Source organism: Alexandromys fortis, unplaced genomic scaffold (assembly GCF_014885135.2).
Source record: "Alexandromys fortis isolate MF-2015 unplaced genomic scaffold, M_Fortis_MF-2015_v1.1 scaffold_72, whole genome shotgun sequence".
In the NCBI taxonomy this organism is placed as follows: Eukaryota; Metazoa; Chordata; class Mammalia; order Rodentia; family Cricetidae; genus Alexandromys; species Alexandromys fortis.
Genome location: NW_026067969.1, coordinates 1,153,893 through 1,178,101, shown reverse-complemented (window position 1 = coordinate 1,178,101; position 24,209 = coordinate 1,153,893). Strand labels below are relative to the sequence as shown.

The following is a 24,209-nucleotide window of genomic DNA, read 5'->3' as shown; positions in this document are numbered from 1 at the left end:
GGCAATGTTGAGACTGGTCCTTTGGGGGTCTTGTTCCCTGCTTGGTTGTATAAGGCCTGTAGCACCTACATGTTCCTGTCAGCAGGTTGCCATGGGAGCCCAGCTGGGAGGTGCCTACCAGCTGCAGAGCTGTGCAGGTAGATGAAGGCAGGGAGTGGGAGGTGGAGAACCATTGCAAGTTGTAAAAGGTGAAGATCTTGAGTCTAGGGTTGGCATGGGGGTTGCAGAAGGGAATGGGGAGGGAGATGGACAGGAAAGTCGTGGGGATAGAGTTCTGTGCCAAAGAAAAGGGCCTGAAGGACAATAGATACAGATTGCAGACAGGGAAGGGAACTTGAGTATAGGTGAGGGTACTCTCTTCACTACCAGAAGCCTTGACTCCTAAGCATAGGACTACTCTAGAGGGTGGTGCACCCCTGGCTGCTGTATGTTTTCCAAGCATAGCTCCAAGAGCAGCTATTTACCAAATATAGACTGGTGTATGATTCATCAATCCCAAGATACCCTAAAGAAGTGAAAGCAGGCTCTCCAGCAGGTCCTGTGTTCATTGCAGAAGCTGCCACGTAGCCCAGAGGTGGGACATTCTGGGTCAGCAGCCTGTGGTCCATCCATCATGTGAGGCACTACTCGGCCTTATTCAGAGGGAAATCCCCTCCTACAATGGGAATTGATCCGGAGGAATCATGTTGAGTGACAGGAGCCAGACAGGTTTCCAGAGCTTACAAAGCCAGGACAGGAAGTGAACTGTGTGTTTCACGGGACAGTTTCAGTTTAGGAAACGGAAGTTATAGAGAAGTGTGATGACGATGGTTGACTGTGAATGTGTTAGTATACTGAACTGAAGTCACAGTGAAGTCGGCTTCCAACTCCAAATCTAGGACCAAGGGATGAAAGAATGTAAGGGTACATGTCTTTTAGTGATGCTTAGTGAGGAGAAGCAGCGGCCTAGCTTAGAGTGCCTCAGGAGACAACCTTCCTTGCATGGGTGGGTGCCCTGGAAGAAACCCTTAATTGCCTGTTCCTCTTTCTAGCTTCTTTCTGGCCAAGCTGAGTGACCCAGCACTCTGCAGTCTGGTAGTGCTCCCTGGGGACAAGAATCAATTCTGATCAGCCTGTCAGGTTCCACGCCCAGGAGAGTTGGCAGAGAGACCAAGATGGGTGATGCTGTGCTGTCTATTGAGAGCTACTTGGGTGTAGAATAGCCCCTAGAGAGATGCCCACAGGAGGCTGTGTGACTGGCAGCCATGCTGAGGACTGAAGAGCTGTGCCTCAGGCTCAGATGTCTAGATGGAACAGATGCAGAACCATCCTCTACCCATCCTTTCCGTCCTCTGTTTCATGGGAACTGTGAGAGCCTCACAGGTCCCTGGAGAGAGGACGAGGCTCCCAAACACCCTCTGGGTGCTACAAACAGGCCCCAGTTGCTTCTAGGCTTCTGGTGCCATTCTAAAGGAGGGTTCATTTGGATTTCAAAGGTTCCTACCAGCTGAGAGGCCCTGACTCCTGGTGTCATACTGACGTTTTGGGGCTCTTCAGGTCTCTGCCCCTAGTGGCTGGTCTCTGGTTAGATCATAAGGCACAGGCCAGAGAGGCCATGGTGGTGGTGGTGGTGGTGGTGGTGGTGGTGGTGGTGGTGGTGGTGGTGGTGTATGGCTTGTGCAGACCATCCAGCTCCTTGGATTCAGTTCTTTTTGTTATGTTTTTACTTCTGACCACCCAGCTCCTGGATGACAGCAGCCATTTCTGCCAGGTGCCCTTATACACATGGGGCTGTGGCTTGCCTTGTTCTGTCCTTGACTTTGAGGGCACCGCTTTGTTCTGATATATCCTGGTGCCCTGCCCTGCAAACTGAAACCATATGCTACTGTGTCCCTTGAGGGTAGGTTTCCAGTTAAGAAGTGTGATGCCATGTGTAAGGTCTCCCCTACCATTGGCCACACAGAGACAGGTTACACCTAGTGTTTTCCTTGGGAGCAGCTCTACTCCGTGATTTTACTGTATCCGGACAAGGTGAGACCTCTGATCATAGCAGCTGTATCCTTGGATATGCAGAACCTATATCCAGGCATGGATGGATATGGAGATATATATCCTGGAACTCACTCTATAGACCAGGCTGACCTTGAAGTTACAGAGATCCATCTGTCTCTGCCTCCTAAATGCTAGGATTAAAAACATGTGCCACCATCAGGCACTAGGCATGACTTTGACATTTGGTTTTATCCAGTTTGTGGAAGTCTTTTGGAACTAAGGGTCTGTGTGTAGGACTTTGCCCTCACTACCTTGGGGTTACGCCTCAGTTTCTTCCTTTACATAGACAGGAGTTTGGAAACTGCTGGTGGGTAGCTGCTCAGACCTGGGTCTCTGCTGAGCTGAGTTCCATCTTCCTTCACACCTATTTTATTTCACTTTGGTTTTTCAAGACAGGGTTTCTCTGTGTAGCCCTGACTGTCCTAGAACTCACTCTGTAGACCAGGCAGATCTTCCTGCCTCTGCCTTCTGAGTGCTGAGATTAAAGGCTTATGCAACCATCGCCCCACCTATTCATACCTAATTTTAATGTGGGTCCCAAAGAAATGTGGACACATGTCCAGTGTGCAGAGATACAAGTGCCCCAGGGCCACACAAAGTCAAGCCTTGATTATGTTCTTCAGCATTTACCCTGTCTCCAGAATTCAGAAGGTCCAAAGATGACAATAGGTAAACAGTGCTTATGTTCCAGAAGCAGCTGGCCTTGAGGTGTATGAAGACCACTCAGGAGTGGTGTGGCCAGAGGCATTTGACTGGGCTCAGGAGACCCCAGACTTGGATCTGGGTAACATGGAGTTTTTCTATTTGCCACTGTCCAGATGAGTGTTCTCATTCACCACAAGGCTGAAATCTTGGGCTGGCATGGGTGAAAACACAGCTATGTCCTTGGTTTGGGCTGTGTGGTCCACAGATACCTGACTAGTAAGGAGACAGCCTCCAGGCCACTCAGTCCATTGTACAGCACAGTGCCTGCTGTGTGGGTGAGTGGTGGGGTGGGGGCTGGTATATGTTCCAGGAGGGCAGGCAGCCAAGGGCTTCTCAGCAGGCCCAGAGCTGGGATAGGGGTATACCATCTTAGGCGCTTAGGAACTATAACTCCAGTTGCATAAAAACCTGGGCAGGCTTGCTTGTCTCCAGAGGCCTAATGGCCAGAGGAGCTTTAGTAAGTGTGTAGCAGACATCTAAGCAGAGGACAAGTGGGCATCCCCGGAGCTTGTGGCTGCATTCTGTAGGATTTAGGAACATCATGGTTATGTTGTAATTTAAAAAATGGCAGGCAAAAGAAAGACAACATGCAACAGAACTCATGTGGAGGGGTTTTTTATTGGGGGAAAGAGAATGGGAAAAAGGGGGAAGGGAAGACGGGAGACCAGCCTCTGGGGATAGGAGCATCAGAAGAGGGGAGTTAGAGAGAAACAGAAGGAGATGGGAGGTAGTCAAGGCCCACCTTTTAAAAGGGAACAGTGAATGTGCACAGGAGGAGCTCTTAGTGGCTGCAGCTGAGGACGTATCCTGACCTTCCTTAGGGTACCTTTAGTACCTCAATAAAGCATTCCGTCAACCAAACGAGAGTCCATATATCAAGTTTAGTTGGGGTGGGGGTTGTGCTGAATTTTAGTTTTTTTTTTTTTAATTCATAGCTCTTTTATTTGGATAGCAGTCTCATCATATGTGGTGAAGAACATTCAAATATGAACCCAGTAAATCCAGTATGTTAAATATTGGTCTTCAAATTTTATAGCCACTTATGATGCCACGTTTGCCTGTCATCTCCGATATAACCACAGTCACACTTCAGTGGCCACCAACTATTCAACACACCTTCCTTAACTGTTAATTATTGAAGATACCAGTTTTAGCACCTGGAACTTTTTTTCAAGCTCTGCGTAGCTGCTACAGGGAGCTCAGCAGGGAGTTGTAATCAGGTCAACCTTGGTGTCTTACCAAAATGTGGCCAATTGTGGCTTGAGTTTACAGTGCTGGGACTTTCTCTGGCAGGTTACTGATGAACTCAGCTGTGGTCTAAGGTGGAAGGTCCATCACCTTGAACCACCATCTGAATGTTACCTCTGGAAGCTTGTCTGTTGTTCGGTGTTTTTTATCTGTAATTCAGTTCTCCAATTTACAGGAGATAAAAGCTAATATGAGATACATGGTGGAACCCAGTTTCAAGAGGAAAAAAGAAGACTGAGTTTTTAAACCATTTGTGTTGAGGAACTAATTCCCTTTACTTCTCTAAGGCTATTTAAAATCTAGTTTCTCTTTTTCTTTTTTTTTGGAAATATGTACAGAAGTGGCCTGTGTTTAGAGTGAACAGCGGATGGGTTTTCTGTATGTGTGCAGTGGGCCCTTTCCTGTTGAGAAATGACATTCTGGTGTTTACTTAGTTGTCCCCTCATGCTGGGTCAAGGATACCAGAGCTATATGCAGGACCAACTCCATCTCTTTCCCCCACAGTGAATAAAGTGAAAATTGTGTCACCCTAGGAACTAATTCTGAGGGGTCATCCTCATTTGGGGGTCAGGATGGAGCACCATAAAATTGTAAACCTTTTATTTCAAACATGCTACAATCAAAACAGCTTGAATTTGCCTCCAAAGCTGTGTGTCTTACTATGAGCAGGATTTACTTAGCAGAGAAGTGCTCCCAATGTGGCTACCGCGCTTGCTGCCCACCCAGACATGGCACTAGCATCATCCCTCCTCTCAGCAGCTCTAGCTGTTTTCTTTTCAAACTGGAAAAACTCTAGAGAATACACCAGCATTTCCACATCTGGAAATACAAGGGGGCTCTGGAAAGAAGACACTGGCAGGAGGGGCACAGACATCATCAGTTGCTTTTCCCTCTGGTGGAAAGCAGCCCTGCTCGTCTCGGTGTTAATCAGCAGGGGAATGGAGGCATGGAGGTGATGTAATTGCTGGGGATTCCCATCCCCTGGAGAGTCTCCTATCTCTAGTGTCAGTCCATGGGCTCTGTCCAGTTTGGGGCAGTCAACTTCAGCCAAGAAGAGGCCACGGGCTTCCAACCCACCCAAGGTTCCGTTGAGGCACTCTGGGCCTTGATGGGGTTTGCAGGGAGGGTCACACCGAGGGTCCCCAGCTCCTGGATCTGAGGGCACTACCAGGAGCAGATGATCTGCTGTGAGATGGAACCCAGGAAAGCCACTGCCAGTCTGGATTAGCTATAAGCCATACTCATCCTCAAGACCCTCCCTGGCAATGGTAACCATCAGCTCCTGAAAAAATCGGCTGTTCTGCATCCTCAGGTAGAAGTTGCTATTGATGGCGATGCCACAGACAGTACAATCCTGGTCTTTTGTATTCAGCTTACCGTCTGGCTCTCCCAGGCTCTTGGGGATTTGGAAGGTGGCTTGGTCTGAAGCAGTTTATCTTCAGTCATGTCCACTGGGGGAGGGATGAAGGGAGAGTGGCAGATGTGGATGAACACCTTTCCTTCTGAAGAGTTGGTCTTTATACAGAAACCAGGCTGGGGCTGGATCTGCATAGAGATTCTGGCCTGGCTATCTGGGCTTGCTCTTTGGAAGCTGGCAGCAGCAGCTTCTGAAACCACACAGCCTCATTGCCTATTGACTCTGTGTCTCTTAGCCCTGGGGCCAGAAGCTTCGAGTCAGCCATAACCCTGGGAAAAACTAGGTATCTGAAACATGGAGAACTCTTCCTGGATAAACAAAGGTGGCCTGTTGTAGGGCCTCAGTTGACTCTTAACACACAGTACTGTTGCGCGAGTTCTAATTGGTCTTAACAATAAAAACCTGGAGTCAGATATTAGGGGGTGAAAGCAGATCAGAGAAGCAGAGCTGCCAGCCACTAGTTCTTACCTCTACCAAATCCTCAGACTTGTTCCTCTCTCTGCCCAGCCACTTCACTTTCTGTTTCCTCCTCCTAGTGCTGGGATCAAAGGCGTGAGATCCCAAGTGCTGGGTTTAAAGGTGTGTGCCACCGCTGCCTAGCCTCTATGTTTAACTAGTGGCTAGCTCACACTCTGATCCCCAGAGAACAAACAAAACATCACCACTCAGTACTCAACCTCTAACAGTCTACAGTCCCATTATGATGAGGGCATCGTCCTCAAGTCTGTTGGGTTTGTTGGTGAGTCCTGTTTGGTAAATGGGTAAAAATTGTATCTCTTTTCTAAAAAGAACTTTGAAATGGGGCTAGCAAGATGGCTCAGTGAGTACAGGTGCTTGCACTAAGTGGGTGACCTGAGTTCAATCCGTAGACCCGCAGGATGGAAGGGGGGAAATGGCTCCTGCAGATTGTTCTTTAATCTCTGCCTGTACACTATAGTACATGTACATCCTCATACACAAAATTTACAAAAATGTTTGAGATACAATATTATGTCACACAGTTCACTCTTTTGAAGTGATTCGGTGGTTTTTAGCACGTTTCGCACATCTGTCTAGATCACGGCATTCCTGATCCATGCCCATCAGGCCGCAGCACTTCAGCTCCTCTCGATCTGCTGAGTCAAAGCACATTTTCCACTCTGGCTTCTTTTCACTTAGCACCAGGCTGGAGCACTTCCCCTGCACTATAGCCCGGGCCGGTGGTTCATTCCCTGTAGGAGTTAGGTATTTTCACCAAGCTGATTCCTTTGTATCATAGGCCATTGGACAGTTGGACCCCAATGTTTATGCTTCATCCATTGACGGACCCCTGACTGTACTGTCTCTTGACTCTATGGATAATGCTGCTGGTGTGTGGGTGTCCATTTTTGTTTGATGTCCCTTCTACATTCCTACTGGACACAGGTGTCCACACCTAGTCCCTTCTGTGCTATGTACCCCTTGGGTAAGCTGTTAAAACCCAGACCTCTTCTGAGAGGATGCCCTCCGTTTTGAGACAGGGTCATGCTGTGTGGCACAGGCTGTCCTATAACTCTCCATCCTCCAGCCTCAGTCCTCCCAGGAGTGATGCTGGGATTACACGTGCATGTCACTACACTAGCAAATTAAAAATCACTGTTGCAAATGTTATTTTTCTCCCTTTGCCATGACAGAGATGAAATTTAAGGCCTTACACATGCAAGGCGAGTGTGCGACACTAAGTCATATCCCCAGCACTGTTTTCCATTCATTCATTCATTCATTCATTCATTCATTTGGTTTTCTGAGATGGTTTCTCTATGTATCCCTGGCTGTTCTGGAACTCACTCTGTAGAGCAGGCAGGCCTTGAATTTCTAGAGATCTGCCTGTCTCTGCTTCTGGACTGCTGAGATTAAAGGCATGCTCCACCACCGCCCAGCCAGCCCTGTTTTTCTGAAGATTTTGTGTGTGTGCATGCGTGGGTGTGTCTGCCTTTCTGTCTGGGTGTATTTATGTGCAAGGGACTGAGATAGTTGAATCTCCTGGAACTAGAGTTAGAGGCACTTCTGAGCTGTTATGTGGGTTCTGGGAAGTGACCTGGGTCCTCAGCAGGAGCAATTAAATGCTTTTAGACCCATCTTTCTAGCCTATGCTGGCCCCATGTTAAAAACAAGCAATCTAGGCTGGGCGGTGGTGGCACACGCCTTTAATCCCAGCACTCGGGAGGCAGAGGCAGGCGGATCTTTGTGAGTTCGAGGCCAGCCTGTTCTACAAGAGCTAGTTCCGGGGCTGGAGAGATGGCTCGGTGGTTAAGAGCATTGCCTGCTCTTCCAAAGGTCCTGAGTTCAATTCCCAGCAACCACATGGTGGCTCACAACCATCTGTAAAGAGGTCTGGTGCCCTCTTCTGGCCTTCAGGCATACAGACAGAATATTGTATACATAATAAATAAATAAATATTAAAAAAAAAAAAGAGCTAGTTCCAGGACAGGACAGGAACCAAAAGCTACGGAGAAACCCTGTCTCAAAAATCCAAAAACAAAACAACAACAACAAAAAAACAAACAAACAAAGACAACTGTCAAAATAGGGCTTGGTGTGGTGGTGTATACCTTTCAGTACTTGGGAGGCAGAGGCAGCTAGATCTCAGTTTGAGGTTGGCCACAGCTACATAATAGAGACCCTGCCTCAAAAGAAAAAAGTCAAAATAGCACATACAAATGTGCTGCCGTCTCATTCTTTGTCAATGTCATGTATACAAGCACAAGGCCAGAGGTCAATGTTGGGTGTCTTCCTTAATCAGTCCTTAATGTGTACAGTATTCTCAGTATTCTGCCTGCATGTATGCTGTAGGCCAGAAGAGGGCACCAGATCTCCTTACAAATGGTTGTGAGCCACCATGTGGTTGCTAAGAATTGAACTCAGGTCTTTTGGAAGAGTAGGCAGTGCTCTTAACCACTGAGCCATCTCTCCAGCCCCCCCCCCCCTTTTTTTTTTTGACGGTTTCACTGTAGTTCTAGAGCCTGTCCTGGAACTAGCTCTTGTAGACCAGGCTAGCCTTGAATTCACAGAGATCCGCAAGTCTCTGCCTCCTGAGTGCTGGGATTAAAGGCGTGTACCACCCCTGCCCAGCTTCTTCATCTTGTTTTAAAAAATATTATTCTTATTTTTTTATGGTTTATGGGTGTTTTTTATATATGCGTGGCACATGTGTTCCTGGTGCCTGTGGAAGTCAGAAGAGGGCACTGGATCCCCTGGAACTGGACCCAGTTGTGAGCTACCATGTGTGTGCTGGGAACTGAATCCAGGTCACTTAAGCCATTGTTCCTGTCTTAGGGTTACTCTTCCTATGATTTGACCAAAAGCACATTGGGGAAGTATGGGCTTATCTGGCTTCTGCTTCCACATCACTACTCATCACTGAAGGAAGTCAAGACAGGACTGCAAAGAGGGGCAGGAACCTGGAGGCAGGAGCTAATACAGAAGCCATGGAGGGGTGCTGCTTCCTGACTTGCTACTCCTGGCTTGTTCAGCCTGCTTTCTTACAGAACCTAGGCCTTCCAGCCCAGGGATGGAACCACCCATAATGGGCTGGGCCCTCCCCCATCAATCACTAGTAAAGAAAATGGCTTACAGGAGAAAACGGAGGTATTTTCTCAAGTGAGGTTCCCGTCTCAGATGACTCTAGCTTGTGTTGAGTTGACATAAACTAAGCTCTTAACCAGAGTCAGCTCTCTAGTCCTTCCATCTTAGTTTTTGAGACAAGGTCTCTCACTGAACCTAGCTTGCCAGTTTAAGCCAGTCTCATTGCACCCTCTAATCAAATGCTATCCAGTAAACACATGTGAACAGGAAATAGACCTCAGAACAGGTGACTGGGAGAATTTCTGAGTTCTGTGTCCTAGCTGGTGTCTGCCTGAATTTTTTTAAAAAAATTTTTTTTATGGCTATGTAGCAGAGGGTAGCCTTGAACTTGCCATCCTCCTTCCTCAGCCTCCTAAGTACTGAGATCCCAGGTTTGCATCACCACATCCGGCTTCTATCTGGTTTTGCACATAGAAGTGTCTCGAAGGGATAATGTTTTTGTTGGAGACCTCAGAGAAGTTTGCACTGGGGTGTGGAGCAGCCTCCCTCCCGATTCACCTCTCAGCTCTGTCCAGATTTAAGAGAAATGAGCCCAGGAAGGGGAAGGGGAGCAAGGGGAGCCTGCTCTCAATGAGCCACACAGCCTCTCACTAGCAGGAGCTCCTATTGTGCTCTAAACCGGGCACTGGTGGAGCTGTGAGTATATAGGGAGGACTCCTGGAAATACCGTAGACTCCCAGCTCCAGGGTGGGAGCACACAGCTGTCCTAGCTTATAGGGAAACTGTTACAAAGGCTTACCTGCTCAGTGTCCTCAGGTGCGAGAGCCCTCCAGGTGGCCTCCTCCCAGCTTCCTGTGGTGCTATCTTGCTTTTTGTTGTTTTTCCAACACAGGGTTTATCTGTGTAGCTCTGGAGCCTGTTCTGGAACTCGCTCCATAGACCAGCCTGGCCTAGAACTCACAGGGATCCACCAGCCTCTGCCTCCTGAGTGCTGGGATTAAAGGTGTGTGGCCCCCCCCCCCCCCACTCTGTGGTGCTGTCTTAAAACTTTTTCAGAGCTTCCTGTTGTGCAGGGAGGTATGGTCAGGGGTCTTCCCATTATTCATGCAGGGCCAGGATGCTTTTGATTTCTCTGCTGTATGCACAATTCTGATGCAAAGGCCAGGAAGAGTGCAGTAAATACTGTGTTTGAGCAGGTCATACATATCAAGCCTTCTGTGGCTATATTCCCTTTGTGGACATGGGCCATACTCGCCACTGCCACAGATCGGGAGTGGGCCTCAGAGTCACACTGCATCACGTTCTCCCTGGCATCAGTGATGAGCCTGTGTCTAACAGTAGTGACTGACAGCATATGGGGTCATGCCTGTTGTGTGTCTGAGTGGGGGCAGAGGACCAGCTTGAACCAGAATTTTTAAGAAGACCGGTCAGCAGGCCCTGGCTTGCCAGGCAGACTGTTGGCCTCCTCTGGGAGACTCTAGGGGGTGAAGGACAGGGTTGCAAGCTGGTTGTGTGTGTGTGTGTGTTGTTACTGCCCACTGTTTGATTGGCACTATCATTGTATCCTGAGGATTCAAGGGTGGCCAGAAGGAGAAGCTGTTCCTCTTGTCTCCTTAGAGCCTGCTAGTGTCTCTGATAAGCCACGCTCACCTCCTCCTCGAGTTTGTTGTAGGTGCTGGGACAGAGCTTCTCCTTCCCATGTTAGCTGTGGGCACTGTGCAGAAGCGTGGGCCAATGGCTTTGAGGGAAGATCCTAAAACTGAAAACAAGCTCAACACCTAGACAAGGGCTAATCTTGCCAACTAGTGTCTCAGAAGGCAGCTAGTCTCTCAGAATACAGGGCTCTGACCAGCCCAGTGTAGCTACTTTTCCTCTAGGCTCAAGGTCATTCTTCTCTGTGCAGCCTGCTGCAAGGGACCTCGGGCTGTTCCTTGAGCCTGGGGCACCCTGTGTTGCTGAATCCTCCATCTGCTTGTTGGCCCAGTGTCACCAGTGACTCCAGCACATCCTTTGATGGTTCTATCCTGGTCAAACTCAGTAGGTCTCCCTAAACCTTCACCCATGTTGTAGCCTCCTGCCCACTTGTAGCAGGGAATGCAGCTGGCATCATGTTCTGTCTCTGCAGCTGAGACAACTGTCCCAGGCCTTTTCTTGTCTAACCAACCCATAGTGCCTTGGCTCTGCCACCAGTACAGAACTAGCTGGTGCCCACTCCAGTCAACCTTCCTGCCCCAACACCTCCTGCTTTCTCTCCTGCTGCTAAAGGAGGAAGAAGAAAGGCCCTCCCTGCTAGGTTTTGGCCCAATCGTATGATGCCAGCACTCTGCCAACCTATCCAGCACCAGACCTTCCTACTACTGCAATATGCCAGTGGGCATCCCAATGATGTAATCTTGCCAATCTTAAAATGGACTTGGTCTACTGTACCTTCTGTAGCCCCTAAGTCCCACCTCCCCTCCTGAAACTGCACCTATTGTGAGAATTCTTCCTCTGGGGAGACACAAACCAACCCTTTCCTCATAAGGATAAAGCCTCGAAGACAAACCAGAGTTCACTGTGTGGAACCAGTGAATTTATTGGGCTCACTTACAGAACATGGGTGAAGTGCTAGTTATAAAAGGGTGGGACCCAGAGATAGAGGCCAGCCTGGTCTCTAGAGCGAGTTCTAGGACAGCCAGGGCTACACAAAGAAACCCTGTCTCAACCGCACGTCCCAAAAAGTGTGGGACCCCAAAGCAACTATAGCAGATTTTTTTTTTTTTTAAATCCTGGCTGTCTTGGAACTTGCTATGTAGACCAGGCTTGCCCCTAACTTCTGGAATTAAAAGTCTGAGACACCACACCTGACTTTGCACCAGAAAGTCTTTACTCATCATGGGTGTTTTCCTAATTGCTGCAGAATGGAGGTCTATCTGCTTTAACACCTCCATAGGTCATATGCAGTTAGAGCATTATTACACTCAGATGGCTGGAAGGTGCAGCAGGGAACACTTGGACTCTCAGGTAAGGGTTCAGTGACCCTTCTCACACACCCTCCTTCCAGCTGATCTGATAAACCTGACAGCTGTCTTGCTCAGAGGACAGTACCCCATACCTGCTGTCCGTTATGGCACTGCACCACCTGCCTCCAGAGACCTTGTCTCTCTGTTACAGCAACTGCATCCTGCGCCTGGTGGAACCTCCGTTTTTCCTCATAGGAACAGTAATCCCTGTCTTCCCTACCTCACCTTTACCTCAGCTTTTCTAAAAGGGTTGTTTGGTTGTCAACTTGAGGGGATTTAGAATCTAGGAGACAAACTCCACGACACGTCCATGAGGGCATTTCCTGAGAGGTTTAGCTGAGGGGACAGGACCCACCCTGAACGTGTGTGGCACCATCCTATGGGGGTGGCGATCCAGACTGAATAAAAATGAGGACACAAGCCGAGCCCTAGCATTCATTTCGGCCATCTCACACTCCCCCTGCTATGCCTTTGCTGCCATGATGTGTTCTGCCCTCAAATTGTGAGCTACTTGTTAGTATTTGGTCATAGCACGCGCGCACGCGCGCGCGCGCACACACACACACACACACACACACACACACTAGTAATACAGGATGCAATGCAAATGCTCATTGTGAAGATGTCTGTCTCCTTCAGGCCTTTGTTTCACAAAAGTGCCTGTCAAGGATAGGAAGAGCCCATGAACAGTCACTCTCCAGACTCCTGAACTAGCTTCTTTCTCCTCCTCTGCCTCCTCCATCCTGGTTGAAGACAAGGCTTTGGCCCAAACCCCTGGACTTGAATAAAATAGACAGATTCCTAGGAAGACACAAAGCATGGAACTTGACTGAAGAAACGTGATTTGAGCAGACCTCCAGCAAGGAGGAAAGTCTGTCATGAAGTCATCTGTTGGCCAGCTGGCTCGCTACACAAGCCTGAAGTTTGGTCCCTGGAGTCCACTGTGGAAGAAGAGAGTTGACCCTGAAAGCCATCCTCTGACTGGCACAGTGCACCATGGCACATGGACTTGTGTGACCCTCCTCACTACAAGCCACCCAGTAAGACCAAACCAGTCTGTGAGATACTGAGAACATTCATACCAGCTCCTCCCGAAACTGTTAAGAGGACAACAGTTTCCTCTTAACCTAGATGTCCCTCAATCAAAGAATGGGTAAGAAAAATGTAGTACATTTACACAATGGAGTACTACACAGCAGAAAAAAATAATGACAGCTTGAATTTTGCAGGAAAATGGATGGAGCTAGAAAATATCATTTTGACTGAGGTAACCCAGACCCAGAAAGACAATTAACACCTGTACTCACTCATAAGTGGTTTTTAAACATAAAGAAAGCCAGCCTACTAACCACAATCCCAGAGAACTTAGACAACAATGCGGACACTAAGAGAAACTTACATAGATCTAATCTACATGGGAAGTAGAAAGTATAAAAAGACAAGATCTGAGTAAATTGGGAGTATGGGGACCTTGGGGGAGAATTGAAAGGGGGAGGGGAGAGGCAGGGAGGGGAGCAGAGAAAAACGTAGAGCTCAATAAATATCAATAAAATATAATAAAAAAAATCCAAAGCAAGTTGAGTTGGGAGGAGAGTTCCCATCACATCTTTGGTCATCCTGGGAATGTCTTTTTCAAGGTGCATTATTTATTTACTTAATTTATTTTCATACCTGTATAAAAAAAAGGGGGGGGCGGGCATAGTGGGTGGCTCATGTCCATAATCTTAACACACTGGGAGGCTGAGTAGGAGCTTGGCATAGAATGAGTTTCAGACTAGCATGGCCAATAAGGCTTTGCCTCAAATAATTAAACCAAACCAAACCAAGATCACAAAAGGAACACTCCCAATTTACTTACTTTGACCAGTAGCAATCTGCTACTAAAACCACCCACAGACACCACAAGCAAAGTGAAGACTAGAATCTGCCATGAAAACTCAACAGATAGCAGTAAATGAAGGTAGGTACATATAAAAAGGATTATGCTCATGCCAAGTGGAATCTCTTCCAGAATACAGGGATAGATCAGTATCTGAAAACCAGTCAATATACACCACAGACAGAATTGCACATGACCAGCAGGTGCAAAACAAAGCCCTTGACAGAAAACACGGTTTCCAAACTGAATGTCTTCAATTCCAGCACGGGGAGGGCAGGGAGAGCAAAGACAGGTGGATCTCTGAGTTCGAGGCTAGCCTGGTATACAGAGCTAGTTCCAGGACAGTTAGGCCTACCTTGTTTCTAAAAACAAACAAACTAAAAGCAAAAAACCCCAGTTTCATGAGGAAGAACATTGTGCCAACTTGGAATAGATGGATTTCTTGAGCTTGATAAGGAACACCTACCAAATCCCCACACTCATAGTCACTGCAAAACGCTTTCTTCAGGTCAGAGTAAGACAAGGAGCCTGGTTTTCATGCCAGTCCACAGGGCTCTAGGCAAGATAGTCAGAAAGGCAAGAATGAAAAGGCTCCCAGATGGGGAAGGAGGAGGTAAGGCAGACAGACTCCTCTACCCACAGAGGACATGTCTGTATCAAGGACATCTCGAGAACCCACCAAGAAACCATCTAAACTAGCAAATGGGTTCTTCGGAGCTGCAAAATACAGGGCCAACACACCAAATCTCTATCCCTGACCCCTTTTTCACCTCTCCCATTTGCCAGCTTTGTCCTGCTACCTGCCTGGTACCACCCCACATCCCAGTCAGGCCAAGTTCTGCTGTTCCAACCTTTGGCCTGGGGCTCTGTGTTTAGTGGCCTTGCTGTTTCTTACACACTGGGGTTTAGATCAGCCTACTACAGCAACCCAGTCTACTGTCAAGGTCCGGCCTCGACAATCTTCTGCTTCCCAGACAGACTCACATCAAGCTCACGTCTTGCCTCTTTCTACCCTTATGTCCCCCTCTTGTCTCTCCCTGGCAACCTAGCCCTAACAAATTTTTATTTTATTTTTGAGACAGGTCCTACTATGTTATTTTGGTTGACCTGGGATTCGATTAGAAATGGGTGTCTTTGAAGCCACAGAGATCCAATTACCTCTGCCTCCCAAGTGCTGGGATTCAAGGTGTGTGCCACACCAGACGTCTATGCACTTTTCGTTTTTGAGACTGGGTTTCACCTCTAGGAGCTGAAGCCGGCCTTGAATTTCATTCAGATCCTGCCTCTACCTCCCCAGTGCTGGGGTTACAAGCATGGGATACCATGTCCAACCTCACCCACCTCTTATTTATTTATTTATTTATTTATTATTACTTTATAAATAATACCAATCCAAATTTCCACTTCCTCCCCTCCTCCCACTTCCCTATCACTCTCCCACCTCCCCTCCCAGCCTCCAGTCCTAAGAGAGGGCAGGATACCCCGCCCTGGGGGAAGTCCGAGGCTTCCCCCCCCTCCATTCAGGCTTAGGAAGATATGCATCCAAAGAGAATAGGATTCCCAAAAGCCAGTACGTGCAGTAGAGACAAATCCCAGTGCCACCTCATCCACCTCTTGATCTGATTGCATGCACTCTCTCCTCGAACATCCACTCTACCTACTTACTGTCTTTTTGTGGGTAAGGGATGATCTGACTATGACAGAGGTTGAGCACCCTGAACCTTACAGGGCCACTACGGCCACCCACACCCCGCACACCCGGGGTGCTGGGTTCCTGCTGCTTCCCCGGGGCTGGTGCATACACCATCGCCTCTCCAGTGATGTCTTCCGCATTGCGCATCCAGGTTTCACAAAAATACTCTTGTTCCTTTCAAGCACTAACGCAGGCCACACGCGGCGCTGGTCTTAAGCATCCATTCCCCTAGGCGCCGAACCTGAGCAAGAGAACGTGCCAGTGTCCGTCTGGGGTAGTGGGGCTCGAGGTTGCTCCGGACTCGAGCGCTGATCTCAGGTGCTGTTTCCAAGCCGCGTGCACTCAGCCTGCCCCGGCGGCGACGTCTCGCGATCTCCGTCGGCAGGCCCAGCGCCCGTGCAAACCCTAAGGGTGCTCGGTTCACAGGGAGCCGGCTTTAACAGAGGAAGAGACGAACCGCCTCTGAGCGCAGGAGTGAAGCTCCTTCCACCCGCGGCGCCCGATGGTAATCTCCCAAATCGCTGAAAAAGAGGCGGGTCCCCAGCAGAGTATACTGCGCCTGCGCAGATCCGGGCTGGGGCGGGGCAGGGGCGTGTCTACTGTGGTAGAAGAAGGGGGCGAGGCTGGGTGGACCGGCGTGGTTACTGCGCTTGAGGAGGAGGTAGGGGCGGGGCCGAGGGCGTGTCCACGGCTACTGAGGACCCGGACTGGGCTGGGTTAGAGGGGCGTGCCTGCTGCTCTGGCAGGGGACGCGGGCTGGGGGCGGGCCGAGGGTGTGTCTAGAGCGCCTGAAGAAGGGCACAGGTACTGAGCTTGCGGAAGGAGGGCGGGGCGAACGGGGGTATGGGGGCGGTGCCTACTGCGCCTGCGGAGAAAGGTGGGGCTGCGGGAGGCGCCAAGTGCGCCTGCGTGACGCGGCGGCGGCGCGTTAGCTTCTACCCGTTGGCCGCCGCCTCAGCTGCCGCTCCTCCGGGGCCGCGCACGCGCCGCCACCGCCGCCGCCCCCGGCCCGTGCCCGCACCGCGCCTGCCCCGCGCCTGCCTTGGCCGGCGCTTGCCCGCCGCCGCCTTCCCGGCCGGCTCGGCGCCTTCTCGGCCTCGGCTCGGCGCCCGCAACATGCAGCAGCAGCAGCCTGGGTGGCGGCGGCGGCTGTGAAGCAAGGGCCGTGTGCCCGGGCGGGCGGCGCGGGAGGGCGGCGGCGTCTTTGTTGCGGCCGGGCCGCCGCGGCCTTTGTCTGCAGATGGACGCGGGCGGCCGCCCCGCCGCCGAAGGCTGGAGGAGGATGGAGGCACCGCCGGAGGGCGCCGACCTGGTGCCGCTGGACCGCTACGACGCGGCGCGGGCCAAGATCGCAGCCAACCTGCAGTGGATCTGTGCGAAGGCCTATGGCCTAGGTGGGCGGGCGCGGCGGGGTCCGGGGCAGGGGGGATGGGATTACTGGGGGACGAACGGGGAACGAATCGGACTCCGGGTTGGTACTAGAGGGGAGCCGACGGGACATGGACTGCTGTCGGGCGCGACCGAGAGATGTCGGACGGGTGCGGGAGCCGGGGGATGGGACCAGAGGGAGACGAACCGGGGTCGGACGGGATATGGGACCAGAGGAGGACGCAATAGCCATAGGATGGGACCAGAGGGAGACAGACAGGGAATAGATTGGACTAGGTATGATACAGAGGGGACAGAAAGGGGACTGACATGCAGGGGGATGAGACCAGAGAGGATCGGACGCTGGACGAACCGGGCAATAGGACCAGAGGGGATCCGATGAGTCGGAGGGATGGGGGACACGGAGAAAGGTCTGGGGACGAGGAGTGGAGACAGCCAAGGTTGGGAATGAGGCCGGTGACAGGGCCAGGGCGCGCCTTCGCGTGGTGTCGGTTCAAGACTTGCTGTCCTGGCGGGTGGCCCAGGTGAGCGAGCGCTGAGGTCGGCCGGAGTAGGTCCTGGCACGGGACTACGCTCGTGTATCATCCATACTCTTGAGTCTGGGGGGGGGGGGGTAGAGGGTGCCTGTCTGGTGCAGTGTTGTTCTCTGGCTACTGGACTGGCCGTCTGAGTCCAAAAGGGACTTTCTTATGTGAGTAACGTCCGTTTAGCCATCTCCTACTGCAACAGTGGCCAGAAGGCTTAGTTTGAATAGTTGGAGGCTTAGTCCAAGGGGACAAACCCAGAGTCCCAGCCATTCTGGTTTATATATTATGAATTTTGATACTTTCCAGAACATGAGCTATTGGATACTCCAAAGATAAATTTTGTGTTACACAAATTGTGCAGAAACAACCCCTTTGGCTAATTCCTGTTGTGAAGAACAAGGTAACCTTGTGATGAAACCTCATTTATGAGGCGTAATATGCTTAGTGGATTAAGACGTTCTGGCTTGGTGCTCTGGGAACTTTGTAGGCCAAATAATGCTGGTGATGAGTTGACTGGGAGGCTCTAGTATCAGTGACAAGTACCTTGTTTCAGGCACAAAACTAAGTATTAAATACTTGTGAATCCCCTTAAAATGAAGCATGAGTCACCCTTGTTCTGGCAGAACCATTACAGACTGGGTTGCTGGAATAACCCTTTCAGGAGAGGGTTAGGTGACCAGTTTAAAAAACTTGCTAAGCAGGTGTTCTCTGTGACAGTGGACTGTGTCACATCAGGGCCTCCTAGTCCTAGTCATAAGGACAAGCATGTTTTGGGAGTAAATAAACTGCTTCCTTTATTTTATTTTAACCTTAATGCTATGGTGTAAAGCTAGCAGTGAGGAAGTAGTTCTGTCTTTTACAATTTTTAGTTTTATAATTCTTGGTCACCGTTTTTGTTGAGTTTCAGGTTTTGCATGGTGGTGGAGAAACACTGCTGTGTAATTGGCTTTATCTGACTTTAAAAAGTACAGTTGAAGAAGCCAGGTGGTGGTGGCGGCTCATGCCTTTAATTACAGCACTTGGGAGGCAACATAGAGAAACCCTGTCTTGAAACCCGCTCCCCCCTAAAAAAAACCCCAGAACACCGAATAACCGCTGAAATGGATAAAAAGGTGTCTGATACCTGACTAGAGCAAATAGTGAGTGCCTAGCCAGTGGTCACATCCATCATTGCTGGCACCACACACCCTTGTTACCTTAGCACCTCCTCCACTGCTGTAACTCTTTGCTGTTGTTCTAAGCTATATTATTCAGTATATTTGTTTATTTTTGGGGACAGGGTTTCTTTTTCAATAATTTATCTTCACTGTATGTGTATTGGTATGAAGGTATCATATCCCCTGGAACTGGAGTTACAGACAGGTATAAACTGCCGTGTGGGTGCTGGGAATTGATCCCATGTCCTCTGGAATAACAGTCAGTGCTCTTAAACACTGAGCCCTCTCTCCAGCCCCGAGACAGGGTTTCTTTGTGTAGTCCTGACTGCTCTGGAACTCACTCTGTAGATCAGTTTGACCTCACTTACAGGGATCTTCTTGCCTCTGCCTCATTAGTGCTGGGATCAAAGGCGTGGGGCACCACAGCCTGGCATTGTTCAGTTTTGCATGATCTTTCTTTCTTTCTTTCTTTCTTTCTTTCTTTCTTTCTTTCTTTCTTTCTTTCTTTCTTTCTTTCCTTCTTCTTCTTCTTCTTCTTCTTCTTCTTCTTCTTCTTCTTCTTCTTCTTCTTTCTTTTTTCTTTTTTGAGGCAGTGTCTGGCTTGGATTCCTGTTTAGACCATTCTGGCCTTGAACTCAGAGATCCATCTACCTCTTTGTCTCCTGAGTTGCTGGCATTAAAGATGCATGCAGACATACTGGCCTAGTTTTGTGTATTGTTGAACCTTTTTAAGTGCTGTCTTTAGAGGCTTTCTTTTCTTCTATAGATTATGTTCATAAGTTCATCTTAGCTCCCAGCATTCTTTTGCCCGGCTGTTTAGTATTTGACCAAGGCTAGCCTACCACATGCCATTGTCCTACTGAGAGGTGCTGGTTCATTTCCAGCTTTTTGCTCTTAAACATGGTGCATCCTAGTGCACAGCTCCTAGTCTTATGTACAGATTTCACTCTTGTGTATATGTATTCTTTTAACCTTTGTGCTGGGCATGGGACTCAAGGCTTTGCTAGGCAAGTACTCTTGCTGAACTGCCATCTGTGTTTTTAAGGTTGGCCATGTGGAAATAGTTTACTTAGACTCTATTTACTTTGTAGTTTCTCTAGGAGGGTGTGTTTAGCAATAACATTCAACTTGGTATCTAGAGATAAATTTTCCTCTCTCTCTTGTTGGCACCTGGTTTAGTTTTATTCTAGTACCAGATTACTCATGAGGTCTTGTTGCCTCATCAAATAATGGAGCAAATGGGCTTTAAGGTTTTAGATTCTTTTTTTTTTTTTTTTTTTTTTGAGACAGGGTTTCTCTCTGGAACTGGATTTGTAGTCCAGGCTGGCCTGAACTCACAGCTATCCTCTTAACCTCTGTGTGTGCCACCACGCCCAGTGGTTTTAGAATTACTTAGAGTGCTTATTTGAGGACTGGGAGGAAGAGCAGGACTGAGGACTAGCAAGGGACCCAAGCCTAGGTGTCCCTATGACCTGAGTCAGGGCCTCTGCTAGCAGAATGCACATCATATGTGGGTTAGAGGTCTGGTCCCTTCCGTTCATTGTTGTAAATGAGAAGGTTTCCATTCTAGACCCAGCTTCGGCATTTGGGAGGTGCCAATTTTTATGACCAGGCTGGCTCAGCTGGACAGTTGTTTATGGTGTTCATAGCCTGGTATGGATTTACTTCTACCAGCCTGGAGTTGTATCTTCCAGAAATCAGGGTGGGGAGGGAGTTTTGGCAAGATATAGGGGACATCCTCCTGCCCCCCCAAAACAACTCTGTTCCTATTCCCAGGGTGAATCTTTATCATTGGCGATCTCCATGTGATCTCATCTTAGGCTGCTATTCATTGGTCATGCTGCTTTCCATTTGGATGCTTCAGAGACAACTTAGTTTGGGTGGGCGGTCATAGGGAAAGGGTCTTGTATGTTTTATGTGTTTTGCACTTTTTGGTTAAGTCTGGAAGTGAAAATAGTTTTCCTTCTGTGTAGGAGTTGGAAGTGTGGTGGAACTGTGGGGCTAACTACTGGAGTCTCCATTGTCACTTGCCCCGAGAGTCCATGTTCCTATTTCAGCCTGCAATCTGTAGTGAGTGGCAGGCTCTGGAGCTCACCCTAGGCCTTGGGCTTATGGTTATGAAGAAGCATTTTCTCAGATTTTTTCTGCTCTGGTGCCACAACCTAGATTTGGGCTCTGTCCTATACTTCTGTTTTTAGGTTCTTCTTGGGGAATATGATTTTCGGGTGTGTGACTTTTGTTATGCTGCATTTGATTAATTGTGAAGCTGTGATTCTTTGCCTGTCTAAACTACTTGATGGTCCTAGTAAAGAACAGCCAATATGGAGGCAGAAGCGAGGATAGGCGGGGCCAGCAGGCAGAGTATAAATGGAGAAACGAGAAGGCAAACGAGGAGCAGAAGGACATCAGGGGTCAGCCACTCAGCTACACAGCAAGCCATGGAATAAAAAGTATGGAAGGTTATACAGAAATAGAGAAACATAAAAAGCCCAGAGGCAAAAGGTAGTCGGAATAATTTAAGAAAAGGCTGGGCATTTATATTTAAGAATAAATCTTCGTGTGTGAGATTTATTTGGGAGCTGGGTGGCGGGACCCCTAAAAAACCAAAAGAGTAAAAGATCACACAACATGTTCTTTCTCTTCTTTTTCTGGCAACTCTTGCATTACATTGACAGTCTTTTAGTTATTTTTTGGGAGTAACTTATTAGGCATGCTGAAAATTGTTTACTTAAATGTGTTTGCAAAGAGGAGCAAAGTCTGCTTAACTGTAAGAGTATAGTGGCATTTGTGTGAAACCTGCAATAAATAAGTTCAAAGGGGTGATTTGAAGGACCATTTATTTTATAGATAGTGTGCTAGACCAGGGCTGCAGCAGTCCTGGCTTTTGCTTCTGGTTTATTTGCATTGTATTTGTGCCCTTAGCAAACTCAGAGGTATCTAGATTTTGGTTCCAGGGAATAGTGGGGGAATATGAGTTTTTATCTGTCAAGGACAGCGGAACACACAGGGACCGGATGAGAAGGTTCTCAACTGTTTGCAAGGAGATTGCTCTGTGGCTCAGCAAAAACTGATTTGTCCTTTTGCCCCAGAGCTGAGCTGTCCTGAATCCTAGGCCCAGTCAGGAGCTCATCCTTCTCATCTTACCACCAGCAGCAGGCTGGGTTGGAAAAGGGTGGTGACCTAGCTGGAGGGTTAGGTCTACTAACCAGGAATGTTGCTCTCTGTCCTTTTTTCGGCCCCCCAACTCCTGTTCTCCTATGCTCACCAGAGTCCTACAGACTGCTACTTTGAAAAACACGCCGTAGAATAAGAATTCCTATGCTGACCTGTGACCAATGGAGCCCAGTTCCTAGGAAATATGTGCTAGAGCCACTGCAGGCCACAAAGTGCTTTTTTACGTTGGTTGGCCTGGCCAGTGTTAGGAGCAGAGCCCTCTCCTAACTCTAGGAGTCACCGCATTGCCAGATTCATGGTATTGTTTGGTTTAGTGGCATTTGGTCAAAAGGAGTTTTGTTGTGATGTTTTACTCTTTCGGCTTTTAGGGGGGCCCACCACCCAGCTCCTAAATATACACAGAGGCTTATTATTATAAACACCCGCCTTATCTTGCCAGCTTTTCTTAAATTAGCCCGACTAATTTCTTAAACCTCTGGGCTTTTTATCTTTCTCTATTTCTGTATACCTTTTTTTAATTCTCTTCCATGGCTTGCTGTGTAGCTGGATGGCTGTCCCCCCCCATGTCTTCCTCTCCTTGTGCTCTTGCTTCTTTTCTTCCTCGTTTCTCCTTTTTTTATACTCTTCTTTCTGCCAGCCCTGCCTGTCCTTCCTCCTGCCTTAAAATAGCCAATAGGCCATTCAGCGTTTTATTAGACCATCAGGTGTTTTAGACAGGCAAAAAAAAAAAAAAAATCACAGCTTCATAGAGTTAAACAAATGCAGCATAAACAAAAGCAACACACCTTAAGACAATCCTCCCCAACAGAGCTCGCTTCTTGAAACCTTTTTCGATAGCTCCAGAGCTGGCTGGGACTGCTCACTGCTCCTTTCTTTTCCTGGACTGGGCAGGTTTCCCTGGGAGCAGTCTGCTGCCTGAGCTCAGTTCAGAAGTGTCTTACCAAGTAGTTCTAGGTCACAATTTGTTCTGACCACTGTTTCATGAGTTTAGATTGTGGTTTTATTTACTTTTATTTTAAGTGTCTGGGTACATTGTCTTCATGTATATATCTGTACCTGGTGCCCTCAGGCTAGAAGAGGCCTTCAGGTCCCCTGGCACTAGGCATATATATGGTTGTGAACTCCTTGTAGGTGGTGGGAATTAAACCTCAGTCCTCTGGAAGAACAGCCAGTGCTCTTCAGTTCAGGGCTGAGCCATTTCTCAGCCCCTACACTGTAGTTTTTAAATAGCCTTTTGTTATTCTTGGCAAGTGAGTTGGGTGTTTCTGGGTGGGCGGGTCCAGGAGCCTCAAGTGTTTGCTGATCGTGAGAAGTCTGATACTGTAGGGGCTGCTGCCTGGCAGCGGTTGCCATGACCCTTTCTCTGCAGGGTGTCTGGAGAATCTCCTATCTTCTTGTTTTGGTATCTCTGCAAGATTGGGGGTCCTGGCTCTCACATGTACTGTTGTGCCCACCTGCAGAATACTCTGGTGCGTGTTATGTATGTGGGGGGAATTTATGTCTTTAGAGTTGTGCTAATACATGTTCTCCTTCCTGGCCTGATGCCAGGAGCTAAATACTAATCAGAGAATGAAAATCTGTCTTTAATCTCTTAGCTAATCCTTTGTTTGACCCTCCGAAGGGTTAGCTACTATTGTGTTTCAAAATGTTAATTTTGGCTATACATTCAAATGGCTTTTAAGAGGGGGACTGGTTGAGACAGGGTCTCACACTATTTAAGGCTGTCCTGGAACAAACTTAACTGCTGCCGTGTTGTGTTGATTTTTGTTTCAGGATAGCCCTGTCAACTTTAGGTATGCTAGTGCTCCCTCTATCTCAGAGTTGCACTGTTCAGTGACCTGGTTGGCTGTCAATTTTCATCTTGTCTGAGGATGACTAACATGGAGCCAAGATTAGTTTCATCTAATGTCTATTATGTGCATAACTATTTTTTTACAGTATAGGAAATATAAAGGGAAAAGACACATGGTGCCATCTAAATTTGTTGATCACAATCCTCATGAAATATGGACATTCATGGAGGCAATGGAAGGGTTGAAGGTGACTACATAGGACTGAGGAGACAGCTCAGACACTAAAGAGCTTGTGAGGCACAGGACTGGGGAGATGGCTAAGATTGGTAAAGTGATTGTTAAACAAGCATGGAGACTTGAGTGCAGTCTCAGAACCCATACTAAAAGCCAGGTATGGAGCTGGTGAGATGGCTCAGCAGATAAAAGATGCTTGCTGCCAAGCCTGACAACCTGAGTTTGATCCCTGGGACCTAAATAACGGAAAGAGAACTGGCTCCTACAAGCTGTCCTCTGACCTCTACACATATGCTGTGGCATGCATGGGTATACATGCACACATACGAATGAATAAATATTGTTGTTTTCAAGATAGGCTTTCTTTTTGTAGCTCTGACTGTTCTGGAACTCGCTCTGCAGACCAGGCTTGCCTT

At 48.5% G+C, this 24,209-nt stretch overlaps 1 protein-coding gene and 1 pseudogene across 1 annotated transcript in view; one reads left to right on the top strand and one right to left on the bottom strand.

Moving 5' to 3' along the window:
- Window positions 1-1,923: 1,923 nt before the first annotated feature.
- Window positions 1,924-7,088, bottom strand: LOC126509299 (PIH1 domain-containing protein 1-like; annotated as a pseudogene).
- A 9,414-nt stretch (window positions 7,089-16,502) lies between these two features.
- Window positions 16,503-24,209, top strand: part of Camsap1 (calmodulin regulated spectrin associated protein 1) — a 63,302-nt gene continuing 55,595 nt past the window's right edge. Inside the window, exon 1 of the mRNA XM_050154990.1 lies at window positions 16,503-16,913. Coding sequence (XP_050010947.1) covers window positions 16,760-16,913 — 154 coding nt within the window. The 5' untranslated portion in view covers window positions 16,503-16,759. The remainder of the gene's footprint in view (window positions 16,914-24,209) is intronic.